Source organism: Martes martes (genome assembly GCF_963455335.1).
Source record: "Martes martes genome assembly, chromosome: 3".
In the NCBI taxonomy this organism is placed as follows: Eukaryota; Metazoa; Chordata; class Mammalia; order Carnivora; family Mustelidae; genus Martes; species Martes martes.
Genome location: NC_137890.1, coordinates 184,988,914 through 185,002,758, shown reverse-complemented (window position 1 = coordinate 185,002,758; position 13,845 = coordinate 184,988,914). Strand labels below are relative to the sequence as shown.

The 13,845-nt window shown below is 39.7% G+C and overlaps 1 protein-coding gene across 2 annotated transcripts in view; it reads right to left on the bottom strand.

Annotated features, from left to right (window-relative positions):
* SATB2 (SATB homeobox 2) overlaps positions 1–13,845 on the bottom strand; it is a gene marked incomplete at both ends in the record, with an annotated part of 184,687 nt that overhangs the window by 45,811 nt on the left and 125,031 nt on the right. For both annotated transcript variants that reach the window (XM_080799168.1, XM_080799167.1), the window contains 2 exons: positions 2,442–2,597; positions 6,830–7,042. In XM_080799168.1, coding sequence (XP_080655294.1) covers positions 2,442–2,597; positions 6,830–7,042 — 369 coding nt within the window. The remainder of the gene's footprint in view (positions 1–2,441; positions 2,598–6,829; positions 7,043–13,845) is intronic.

Here is a 13,845-nt window from a genome sequence, read left to right as displayed (position 1 = left end):
AGAGCCCTCGTTAGTCTTTTGCTTTGCTCCCAAGAACTTCTGATTCCTCCAAAGAAACAGAGAGAGGCAAGAAAGAAAATGCAGGAGAGGAAGAGAGTACCTTTGTATGCCCCAACCTCGCAATCCAATAAAGAGGGTGTGCCCACTTCCCACCGCAGCTTGGAGAAGCTAAGTACTTTGGCCAAAGTTCCACTCTTAGTCACACACAGAAACACACACACACACACACACACACACACAGAAACACACCTTATGAATAGACACCAAATATGTGTGCAAGGTACCAAACTGTACAATTAATTTCACGAAATACTCTCTTTATGAAGTAAATGCTGGTATGTACAAAAGGGAGTAAATATCTTATGTTAAGTTGCCTTTGAAGCTATCAGGTAAGTTCACTTTGTTGGGGGGGAACCATTTTTTAAAATATTAACAGCTGATTTGCCAATCTCATTAGCTATCTATCTTATAATAAGGTTCCCCATTCATAAATGAGAATGAGGTCATTGTCCCGATGAAAAAAGGTAAAAGCTTAAAGCACCTTTTCCCCACTGAGGCTCAATCTCACCCTTCCTCATATTAATTCCCAGAACTACATTTTCCTCCAGGTCCCACAAGAGCAGGGCTCCTGAATTCTTCAGGAGGGATCACAAATTTGGCGAGCCAAGCTTATGGCAACAGGCAGATACAGCTTTCAATCAGCCACCTGAATTATTTTGGGAGGCTGGAGGCATCACCATTTCCCAACGCCATGGTGCCAAGTCAACAGAAAGATTACAGGCAGTTTGAACGAAGCTCTCAGACGATGGGCTTCCGTTTTTCTTCCGCGCTGCTTATGAAAGAAGGACTGAGCAAAACTTTGATATTTACGTCAAGTCACGACTAAGGGGCAGGTTTGCAAAATCAATTGTGTAGCTTTTATACTCACTGCACATTTACCACATATGTCCTTTATTACACAGTGGAAAACCATTAAATGCACAGTAGTTTTGCCAAGTGGCAGTATGCATTTAACAGCTTTATTCGCTTAACAGCTCCAGCTCTCATTATATTCTGCCATGTGGTACATGGGATTTTATGCATTTAACAGTTTAAGAAGGCTCTATGGTGTTTTCTTTTCATGTATTTCATACTATGGTTGGACATCGTATCTTAGAAAACTGGATTTCAGTGATTTTACTGATGAGGGAGGAGTAAGAATGACCTGGAAAAATTACTACATTGAAATTAAATAGGAAAAAGAGTATTTCAAATCTCTCCAGAATGCCTTGATAGTCTACTCCTCCCTCTTTATCAACATCTGAAAAATGACGTAAGTAAGGTTACCGCAAAACTATAGGTAAAAAAAGCTAATCCCAAAATAATATATATAATGAGTGTAAATACAATATTTAGCTATCATTTTTAAAATGATAATTTAATTTGCATTGAAAACCTTCCTGCTTAACAGAAATACAATATTCAGTGACTCCCTTTCTTTTCAGCACACAACAGAAGATCTGTTAAGGAGATGCTGGACCATTTTACCATTTACATATGTGGGATGAAAACATTTGTCATGCAAGGCCACAGAGGAAATCAAGCTCAGAATCAAAGGACTCTCAAAATTATGCTTCAGCTAACTTTTGTTTCCTCCACCCTGCACTGGATAATTATTCATCCTAAGGATAAATAACCAAGCTCCTCACCCTAACCCCTTTTAGGATAGGGTCGTAGTTATCCCTTTAAACAAACTGAGACGGATAGTGGATCCCATCAACTGTTGCTGTTTTCAGAAATAAAAAACCTAAGCATCTGCTTACCCTTTTCCCTGGAGTGTTCCATTCCCCACGATCCCGGCACTAAGAAACCATACTGGATAAGCTTCTGTGTTTTCCTGTTATAAATTTTAGCACTCATTCTGGGACCCTCCCCCCGCCAGATGTGTTTTCTCCTGGAAAAAACAACTGTATTCTACACATAAAAGGAACACCTGACATGGCAAGGTGTCTCTGGGGCTGGAGAAAAGAGGTTATTATAACAAAGTCAGCAGTTGCCCTGGTGGGAATACAAGAGGGGATGAGACAAGATTCCAACTGGGTCTCAGGAAGATGCTCTTCTGTACACGCTAAGTCTCGCTCAAATATCAAAAGAGAGAGAGAGAGAGAGAGGGGAGGGATATATAGCCGTGCTTAGAATTATGAGAGAAAGCAGTCAAGGCTGATGCTTTTTAGAAAAGAAAAAATCTTTAAAAGAAAAAAAAATCTGGGTTTTAACTTAGTCTCTATTTTGAACCCCAGTGGGAATAAAAGCAAACCGCAGAGCAAAAGGCAGAACATGACAGGTTCCCTAGGGATTATTATTGTTATTATTATTATGGGAACAGATGTATTTTTATTGGTGGGAGGAGGAGAACGGTCTAATTCCAACCCTCGCTTTCGCTCTTTTAAAAAACCACTCACCTGACTTTTATTTGCGGCCACTTTGGCAAACAGGGCTTGAGACACCTTGGCCCTTTTCATCTCCTGTTGGATCTCGTCATAAATGGCAGCTGTGATGTTGACGTTGGCGCCGTCCACCTTAATGGGGAGGTCTGTTGTCGGTGTCGAGGTTTTGGCCTACCGAGAGACCATGAAAATAATAATTTAAAAAGTGCTGCATTCAGCCCCGCCATCTGTGCAGAAATTGTCAAAGGATTTCAGTCAGCTGATGCCAAACTGCATTAGCTACAAAGGGACACTTCCTGTCCATTATTCTAATCAGGTTAATTGTGATTGGAAATAATTACAGTGCATTCCTATAGGACAGGCAGAGTCCGGTCAACCCCGCTCCTTTCCTCACGGTATCCCAGACACTTCCCAGGTAGGAAGGCTACTCTGGGCACCAAACTGGGAGAGATGACCTAACTGCAAAACACGCATATGCAGAACACACACACAGTTACGTTTCCCTTTCTAAAAATGGCACACCTTGGAGAAAGAGCCAATTCTTCCAGAAAAAATGAGTAAATGGGTAGAGGTCTCTAAATAATAAATTATTACTCAATTTAATGCACTCCCCTGAGTCTCTCTCATTCTTTATTAAAGCTTTACATATGTCATTTGAGTATGTATGGTTGCCCATCATTACCATCATTATGCTACCCAGACAGTCACCTAATTTCACCTAGGAAATCAGTGGAAATGAAACAAAATTTCATTTCATAAAACTAGGCTTCAGAATGCCTTTGATGTGCCGTTTTCATTTCCTTAAACTCATATTGTGGTTTTATGTATTCTGCCGTGCTCGTTTTAATTGAATGATTTCCCATCAGCTTCAGAGACAAATGAAGGACAATATAGAAGGTGTCTGTACTTCTTGGGGTTAAGATCAACCTAAAACATTTGCATCTCCATGATCCAGAAGACTGTCAGGAGCAGTTACTCCGGTGTGTGACGGGAGGGGGCTGGGAAGCCTTCTCAGAACCCCCGCCCGAAGGACTGCAAGAAAAGTCACCCCTGATTTTTGGCTCCTGAGCACACCTGGCTGATTTGAACTAAACTGCATAGTTTTCCTGTCTCCACTTACTCTAGAATCCCAAACCAATCATTACTCTCCCTCTACAGATGCCCTGAGCTATTCCCCTACTGAATAAGCAACACAAAGATTTCGAGAAAGACACAGCATGCAGTCTGGACACTATAGGATAGGCTCCGTATCATCTTGAGACTGGCCTTAATGTCCCCAGGTTTCTGTGACGGCTTTCATTCCTAACAGTGCTCACCGACTTTTGCATTCTCCTCTCTCCCTGCCTCTGACTGTTTTCTAATTACCACAAAGTAATAATAACCACCAAATGTATGCGGTACTTTTCATTTGCTGGGGCACTCCAGAAAGCGTTTTACTTTTGTTATTTCATTTAATTCTTTGAGGACCCCAGTAAGTTGGACTTTATTATTTTTATTTTACTGAGGAAGACAACTGAAAAGAAAAGAGGATACTCAACTTGCTGGAAGGACGTGCAGCACCAAGTGAAGGAACCGTGATCTGAACTCAAGTGTTTCGGGCTCCAGAACCACAGGCTCAGGCCACTGTGCTAGCCCACTTCCAAAATCTCCAGCGGTTTAGGCTGGGGGCTGTTTTTACAAAACATCTTCTTGCCTTCTAGTTTGGGGTCTTACCATAATAATCCAATTTTCTTTCTTTCTTTTTTTTTTTTTTAAGAAATTCCTTCTTCTTCTCAAAATTTCTAGTTAATCCACAGTTCTTTTCCTGTTAAGTGCATATTTTAGCATCTCAATCCTGCCTTTCTCAACTGAAGTTTCTTCATTAGCCTCACTGGTTATCTCATCTCACTTGACTGGTCACATTGTCTCTAGAACCCTCAGGGTTAAACCAAAACCCCTCAAGGCACTATAATATACGGCTAGGAGCTCGTGCCTCGTAATCAAAATTACCAGAGTTCAAATCCCAGCTCTACCACTCAGTCATGCAACTTCACACAAATTATTTAACCCATCAAAACCTCAGTCTTCTCATCTGTAAAATGGGAATAACAACACAAAATGGTGAGGACTGAATTCATGCAAAATGCTCACAGCACCAGATACTCAGCAAGTGCTCAATAAATGATCATTCTTATCTTTATAGTGTTTTATCATTAAGTACATCAAGAAATACTGGCCAACTCAAAGATTATAAGAAGGTTAAGGTTTAACATTCTAAATTTCCTCCATTTGTTTTAAACCAATAATAAAGTGTTGATGGGATCTGGGAAATATTCTCCATCAACCCACGTAGGCTGCCTGGGTGTTCTAGAATGCTGCCTCCGACTAAAGGCTTCATCAGTGGATGCTCCTCTAACATCTGTTCTCACAACGAAAGCTTTACTAAGCATCTTTACTACTGATATATGTATGTAAAGAAGTTGGAGTAAGTAGGTAATCAGAAAATGTTTTAAAAGACTTTAATAACTTCCTTTTCTCGATGTTTAAGAGAAAAAGAAGAAAGTTCCAGAGAATGTACAAATGCCAGTGCCATGACTGCATTCTCAAAAATATTTTGAGAAAAAAGATTTTATATGTATTCTCAGAAATCTCAAAACTGTGAAATTAAATGATCAATTTCCCTGTTATTCTTGTCCGTAAAGGGCACTTCTACCTAGGAATTTTCTAGATGAGATTTTTCTGCTCTTCAATAAAGCAAAATATTGACCCTGATTGTTTTCCCTGGTAAAATGGTCTAACCCTGAAATCTATCAGGTCTTTGGAAAGATGTCTAAGAAATAATCTCACTAGAAAAATACTACAAAGAATGAACTACCCAGACTTGAGTTATTTTTTAACAAGTAGAAGTGACTTTCTGAGTTAGTTAAATGGCCATGAAGCATGGCTGGACTCTCTATAATGATTTATTGGGCTTCAAAAGTGGCAAAATTATTGGTGAATTTAATAGAAGTAAATATTAGTGCAAATTAACAACTCGTCCAACTCAATAGCTCAACATGTACACCCCAAGATTTTAAAAAAAATAAATAAAAAGAAATAAGCTTGGTTACATTCATCCAAAGTAAGCAGTCAAGAGACTTTTTTTGGTTTAACAGTAACTAAAACCCGTAATTCACCAAAGACTAAAGTGTAAGTATCACAATTTGGCACTGCATGATAGAAAATGATCTTCAATTAAAAATCTATTGCAGAGCGGAAAAAAAAATTATGATGTGTGAAAAAAATGGATATAGTTGAAAAAGCTCAAATATTTCTACTAGAATAAAATTCTGTTTCTATGTTGAATCAGTTCCTTGGAACTTACTAGAAAACACTCATAACACCAAAATCATAGTATCTATGCAAAAAAGCAAAACAAAACAAAACAAAACAAAAAAACCAAACCCAGACAAACCTTTGGCTTCAAACTACCCATTTTTTTTCTGATTTGTACAAATGTGTACCTGTTAAATATTTGTTTTGAGATAGAACTTGCAGCTATCCTAGCAACAGTGAATGAGATGGCTTTATCATAAACCCATTGACCAGTACAAGTTTGGGGGAAATAGAGAGCAGGTTACAAATGAACGGGCTCCCAAGCGAACCGGAAAGACTGCGTGGCTGACTGGAGACCTTGACCCCTTAATAAAATCAGGATCTCTGAAGCACACAGCATCTCTAGATGCACGCATTTGTAGGAAGACCAGATCAGAAGGCTTATGAAGTGTGCAAAAAGGAGGGAGGGAAAGCTGAGTCACTGAGTTCTGCAGGAAGGACCAGCCTAGGAAGGAAAACCATGAAGGCCTGCCTTCCACTGCTGTGTTCAGCGCTCACGGAATGATCCCCCAAACGCTCTGATCCAGCCGCTGCGTACGCAGGCTTACACCACACACAGAGTTCTCCCCCATTCTGTCTTTCTTCAGATTGCATAAAGAAGAGTTTGGACTACTCTACTTGTCCCCTGTCCCCAACCCTAACCAGCATCCCCAACCCCCGCTACCTTCCCCCACCCCCACTCAGTATCCAAATAAATAGACAGTTTAAGGAAAAGCAGTGTTCTTGCTATGCAAACTCAGCCTCAGCTCGAATCCCCTGGCCCCATCTTAGATAACTAAGCAGCCGTGTGGAAACATTTGGGAGCCTGCCCTCCCACCCATTCGGGTCCCTTCTGTGTGGAAGAGCAGTATTTTTCTAAAGGGAAATATACCTGGAATACCACAGGACACGGTCAAGGATAAACCCTATGACATGACCCGGAGCGACATGATCCGTGAGTCAGGAAATCCTTGAATTAAGTCTCTCAGTTTTTGAGAGAAACACAGTATCAGGGAAGGCAACATGTTTCCAAGGCCCAGAGTGAAAAGTCAGCGGAGCCAGTATCTCACCTGAGGGGTTCGGGAGGAGCTGGGACTGCTAGAGGCTGACGAGACCATGCTCACATTGGGGTTCATGCTCCGCTCTCTCTCGTCCTGGTATATGCGATCCCGCTCCACTTCCGGCAGATTGAGGAAATTCTGCATGGCCCTCAAGTTTACTAAGAGAGACTGAGAGGCTGTCCGAGGGTCTTCTTCCTTACGCAAAATCTCAGACAACAATCCCTGATTACATGGAAGACAAAAAAACAAGACAACAGGCCAAGTCATATCTGCAGGTATGTGTGCGGTTTCCAGCGCCTGCCCCCCTCCCTCCCCCTTTATTTGTTCGGTGTAACCAGCTGGCGGTGATGTCAAGAACCTCGGTCTCACCGCCGAGGGCTCTCCGGCAGGGAGGTTTTGTGAGAATGTGCTTGCCTTCCAGGGCTGTGCCTTATTCTGGACTGTTCTATTCTGACACTTTATCATCACTGTAATAATCGTCAGCACACAGAGATGCCAGCTAGCAAGGTAGGCGCTCGGAAGGCTTGCGGGGCTGCAGCTACCACCAGGTGCCTCCTACAAGTATTTCAGGAACTGTTAGAACTCTCTCTGCTTGAAACTGGGAACACTTGGCAATCCTGCTCGGCTTTACAAATCTGCCAAGTTTGGTAAATTTAGTTCCGACATTTAAACAGCATGGGAGATTTACATCGACTTAAAAAAATTTAAAAAAAAAAAAAGTTTGGCTGAATTTCTGTGTGACCGGCCACTGTTTTCAATATAGATGTTTCTCATGGCAAAAAAAAAAAAAAAAAAAAAAAAGACACAAAGCAAACGGCCATTACTTGCGTTAACCCTCTGAAAGCTTCCCAATCCACACGTACAATCGGTACCTTTGTATATTACCTGACGGCACCCAAACCTTTTTTCCCCCCAGGAGGGGGAACAGCTGATCCCACCATTAAGGCCATGGAAATACAGTCACATCTGGTGAGGGATCAGAGCACACATCAGAGAATGCCACGTATGGGCCAGGATAATTTCTGAATCTGTGACTCATCCATATAGAAAGCTTGAAATAGGAATCTACTGTTTTCATGTGCTCTGATGGCAGGGAACTCGCAAAAAAAAAAGGAAAATGCTGACGCGTCTGGAGAAAAGTAGTACGCACTCAAGAAAATGGCTGCAACACAGAAGTCATTCGGGCAAAAGCTAAAACACGTCTATCCTGCACTCGTGTTAGATGATCACCCAGAGGCGTCCCTTTACACTTCCAACTCGGGCCATCTCTTCTCGGAGGAGCATGAGACCAGAGTCTAGGATTATCCTCCAGGAAGCGCTAAAACGTTCACCTCTGTATCTTAGAACACATGGGGCAACTCCAAATCGTGAAAAGTAGATGCTAAAGACAGTTCCACCGAGGGGAATGTTAATGCAAAGAAAACACTATCAGGTTTGTAAAACATGGCTTCAATATAAAAAGGTGTTAGAAGCAAGAAGAATATACAAGTTCTGGTCGGGCAGAAATCTTCAGGATAAGAGAGACAATTTTTAAAAATAAGTAATGCATTATAATGTAGTGAAGCAAATGTCACAAGAATGTGCATCACACAATGATCAGTACTCCAAGGAGGTAACCACCACTCAAAATACCATGTAAGATGATTTATAAGGAATCGACAAGCGGTATGCCACACGATAGTTCTGCAACATGGGTGTCACGTTGCTTTGATTAGAGAAGTCTTTGCAAATAAAAATAAAATATGCCATACAATGAAGCTAGAAGAAATGTTCATAAGCTGTGACTGTAGGCACGCATGCCCAAAGAAAGGAAAAGGTAGGATATATACGTGAATATACCGTTACCGGTAAAATGATTGTAAGAAAATCCAGATTTCTTATCATGCTTTAAGAAGCAAGAGACGTCTGTCTTCCAGAAAATGTTATACAATTGAGGTATGGATTCTTTTTTTGATATTAAAAGTCAGTTCGGCCTTAAGTTATCCTACTTTCCACTTGCATTAAGCAACTTGAAATATTAATTATGAATTAGTCCTAAGATAAAAAAATCTCCCAATTAATATGCAGAAGGGCAAGAGGGAAGTGGATTTAAAATCAATACCAATAAGACACTAAGACGGATGTTTTCTGAGCTTTCTTCAGTAATGAACTCTGCACAGACAGGATGAGTTGGTCCTTGGTCCCCTCCCTCCTCCTCCTCCTCTCCCTTTCTCTCTCTCTAGCATAAGCAACTTGAGCATTTTAATAAATCTCAGACTACGAAATTTGGAGGAATTTTAGGGTCTGCCTGGATATATTCTTTATGCTTGTTTGACAATTATAGTTATGGTATCTCAAAGGCAAAATTTGTAAAAGTATTCTTCTGTGAAATTATTTTTGCAAGGGGAAGGGGAGATCTTAACATACAAAATGGTGAAATAACAAAAACTTATTATTGTTGTTATTAACTGTTATAACTGTTATCATTATTGTTCAAAATAGCAAGTTTGTTCACGCCTAATCAATAAAGAAATTATTCTGAGGTCTTTTACTCGTTTCTTGTTTGGCTTGGTTGACTTTATTTTTCCCTCACACAGAAATTGTGGAGTTCCTTCCCTTAATTTTTTTTACATGTTGGACAACCTTACAGAGAAATAAATCCATCTCTAAGAAGAATCAAGACAAAGCATCCTTGTAAATGATTTTGCTCATCAGCATCATTTCTGAAGTGAATGAGACACAATGTTTGTATTTTGAAGGCCTGGGGGAATATACTATTGCCTCTGTTTCATTTGCCTAATTGAAGATAAAGTCTCAAACCAACAAGGTGGCCAGTGCTGCCTCCATGGACTGCCCCAGAGAAGGAGAACACTGTTCTAAATTATTTACTTAAAGTCTCATCTGTGTAGCCTGGTCCCAAAGCAGATTTTTTTTTTTTTTTAACCTCAGACATTTTCAATAACAAGTGGCTCACTGGTGAGCACAAAAAGAGTTTTAGTTGTTTTGTTGAGTCTTTTTCATTTTGGTTATTTATATGCTCTTCACTCCTTCAACTGGAATTTTTAAAAATATAGTCCAAGTTCCACGGGCTCATGAATGTAGAGTGAGTTTATTTAGTTAGCTGAAAATCGTCACGGGGCGAAAAAAAAGCATCAGAAGAAAATCTATGGCATAATTTATACCACAAACCACCTTATCTAATTATCAGGGTAAGTAAATGTTTATCATATTGAAACTGTCTTGAATTGAACATGAATTAATAATTTATCTCACATAAATATTCCTAAAGCCCTTGCCACTATGTTGTCTGGCATTTTAATGACCAACCGGCCGGGCAGGAGGTGTCACTTGAACATTCCCGTTACCCGGCCCGAGAATCACAGAATGCGACATGGCACCTGGGCGCTGGGAAAAAAAGGATGTACCTTGATGAACAGAAAGGTCATGAATATTGAGAATGTGAACATTGAGGGAAATTAATAAATTAACCAGGCTATTGCTTATTAAACTTTCATATCAGTAATCACATTAAAACATATTGCAAGTCTCGAGTAAAGTGGTCATTAAGAATTTTCCTCATTGTAGGCAACGGAGCCTTCTCGAGGGGAAGATTATAACAATTCCCAGCACGGTGTTAGCTGAGGTTATGTAAGACCAGGAAACATGTTGACTGCAAAGGAGCAGAGGGAGCATCTGCACAGGGAAGAAAGACACCTTGCACAATAGCTGGTGGGTTACAAGCCGCTGAAAAAAGAAGGGAGTCAGGCAAAAAGAGCCTCAAATTGGCCTTCTTCTTAGCCTTTTAATGGGGGATTTTGTAAGTTTTATATTATTTCCAGTACCCACAAAGAATATATGACGTTGGCAGAAAATTCAATAAAAACAAAATAATTAAAAGCACAAGAGATAATATAATGTCATCTAGCTCGGGGGCTAATATAGGCTATCTCCACTCCACAAACAAAACAAAGAATTAGGGTGAATTTTTAAAATGAAAAATTGATGTACTTATTATTTCTAGTTATTTTTTTTTTTTTTTTTAAGAGACACAGAAGGAGGCAGAGGCAGAGGGAGAAGTAGGCTCCGCATGGAGCCAGGAGCCCAATGTAGCACTCGATCCCAGGACCTTGGGATCATGACTTGAGCTGAAGGAAGATGCTTAATTAACTGAGCCACCCAGGCACCCTCTAGTATTTTACATAATATTTATTTGCAACAAACTAAATGACCTCATAGTTTCTGAATCTGCAATTTCTGTTGATGAGCTTTTTTATGTTATTATGATTTCCATATCTCTTCAACATTTTATATAGTTTGCCCCAGATGATTGGTGTGTAAAATCCATGCTGAGATTCAGAAATGCTTGGGAAACATTACCACGACTGGCTCTATGAAATTTAGTTCTAAGTTTCTGCACTAGCCCTTGAGACCTTATCTGAAACAGATGAGAAATTGCTTATGATGGGCCCTTAATTCTTTAATGGAGCAGAAGAGAACCAGAACCTGGACTGGGTTCTAGGAACACTGAGCCCAAGCCTCTCAGACCTTCCCAGGACTGGCGGGAACAAAAGGGTAACTTGCAGTGTTCATTACTGCCTAGATTTTAACAAGACACTCATTCTTCACATCTCCCAGACTTCTGGTAATTTTGTAGGCTCTATCTCCCAATGATTATCTAGGGAACCCCCAAACTCAATGTACCTGTTACCAAAAAATGACAGACCAGTCTATTAATTCATTTCTTATTTATGACTTGGTATGAACCTCAGAAAGGGATGAGAATATTAAGAAGACACAGATTCCACTGCCAAGGAATTCACTCTATGATGGTTTATAGAAACATAATGTAGAAGTTGACAAGTGTCATAAATTCCAGAGAGAATGCGTGCCGGCTCCGTTCACAAGAGGGTAAAAGTATTGCCAAGTGCAGGACTCGGGGAAAACATTTGGAAGAAGTGGGACTTAACCTGGCTGGAATCTGAAATACACACAGAACATGGATATAGAGATAATGAGGAGACGAGGTAAAGGGGGAGAAGCAAGGGAGGACAGGCCTGTGTTAAAACACTGTTAGAAAAAGAAAGAACATGACTGGTCCAGAATGCCAAGAGAAGTTTCTGTGTCTTTAAAAGCTTAAAAAAAAAAAAAGTACAAAAAACTGATAGAGCAGTAGAAGACATTTTGAAGTGAAAATACTAGAGTCCACATTAATATAATTCTGAACTACTGGAGTATACACAAAATAACCAGCAAACATTACCCCCAAAATGAAGTGATATTAGATAATCTGTTCAGCCTTTTTGTCACCTGCAACAAATTAGGCTTTCAATATGCAAAACATCTTCCTTCCAGAAAAACAAATGATCATGATTCCATTTAATTGTAATTTAATGAGGCATAATTTATTTTTTAAAGTGATATACACCAGGTGTGTACTGAGGAAACTGGCCCAGCAAACCCCAGAGATCCCCCTTGGAAAAAGCCTCAAGCTAGCTGGAGACTGTTTTCATTTCTGTAAATTACATTTCTGTTTGTGACAGTTGAAGAGGGAGGTATAAAGGGTAACTTGCAATGTTCACATATTTATTGTAACATATACCTTTGAAGTAACTCAACGAAAGAAGACTCATTTATCATATAAGCAAACAGTCTGAAAGTGTTGAGTTCCAATCTGAACAAAGATCAATTTTAGAGAACATAAACCCCATCTCCTAATAACATATTTTAATTATTTATTGTTAGATGTATTAACAAAGTATATAAGCTAATGATCTTCAGAAATCAACTTACAACTTTTCCAGGATGTATGAGGTGAAACGTATGTATTACGTGGTAGTGACTAGGAAAATATAATTAGTCCATATGTCTATACTGCTTTAAACAAATGATGTCGTAACCAATAAGCAAGTTGAAAGACACCCATATCCCATTCTCTCCCCATTTCACAGATTAAAATATAGAGAGTGGAAGGTGGAAGGGGCCTTGCCACTCATATCAGTCAACGCTTCATCCTGTCCTGAGCATGATCTGTCTTCATGTACTTCCCTTGAATTACAAAAAAAAAAACAAAAACAAAACAAAAACCCACAAAAAAACCCTAATAGCCTCCACAGACACTCTTCCCGTCTTACTCATCATGTCTTCTCTCTTCACGTTTGCATGCTTATTCGTTAGCCTTACTTTTCACACACAGTTCTGAAATGTCTGGTTCCAGCTGATGGGAGAGCCAAAAACTGGTGTTCTTTTGTGAAAATCAGGTAATGACCAAATTCCGAGCCTGATCATACAAAGTGAGCTCTTACACCTTGGTGGTTAATGTGCAGTTATCGAAGCTGTAAAATCAGCTGCATGGCTGTAGAAAGTATTGACATCTTACCATCTGAAAGCTGACCTAACAAAATTGGTCCTTTCCTAATCTCCAATCTCATTTCCTTCTAGACGCTCCTCAGAGGCATTTCCCCCCTACCCCTGCTCACGAATATAAACAGGTTTCCCTGGGTTCCGTATTCATAATCTACAACCCCACTATGAAGCTGAATGCTGAAATTCATTTGTGTAATGCTGAAAATACTCACCCCTCCTTCACCCCCCAGAGTACTGCTTAGCCATGAAGCCAGAGTACTTAGGCTGATTTGAATAAAAGGTATACAGGGCACAACAATGACAATTTGATTTTTATTATTAAAAATGATGTGTTAAATCCTCAAAGAAAATGTTGTTATTGCATTAGTTTAATAAAACCTCTCTTTATTACAATATCTCTTTATTAGGAAAGACAGCCTATGCATGTCACATTTTTGTAGGATGGGGGTGGATAGAATTGAGCATCTAAAGGGAATTAATGTACTCCGCAAATATAAATGCTATATACAAAAGTAACATTTGCAGACAAATGTTGTTGCTGTAGAAATGTGTACTGTAATGCACTAAAATGTATATATATGTATTTCTACTGCAGTTGGCAATAGTTTCTCCCTCCTTTGAACTGAGATGGCAGTAGTTCCATCTCCTATTTATGGCACTTAACCATCTTTTACATTGTGCTA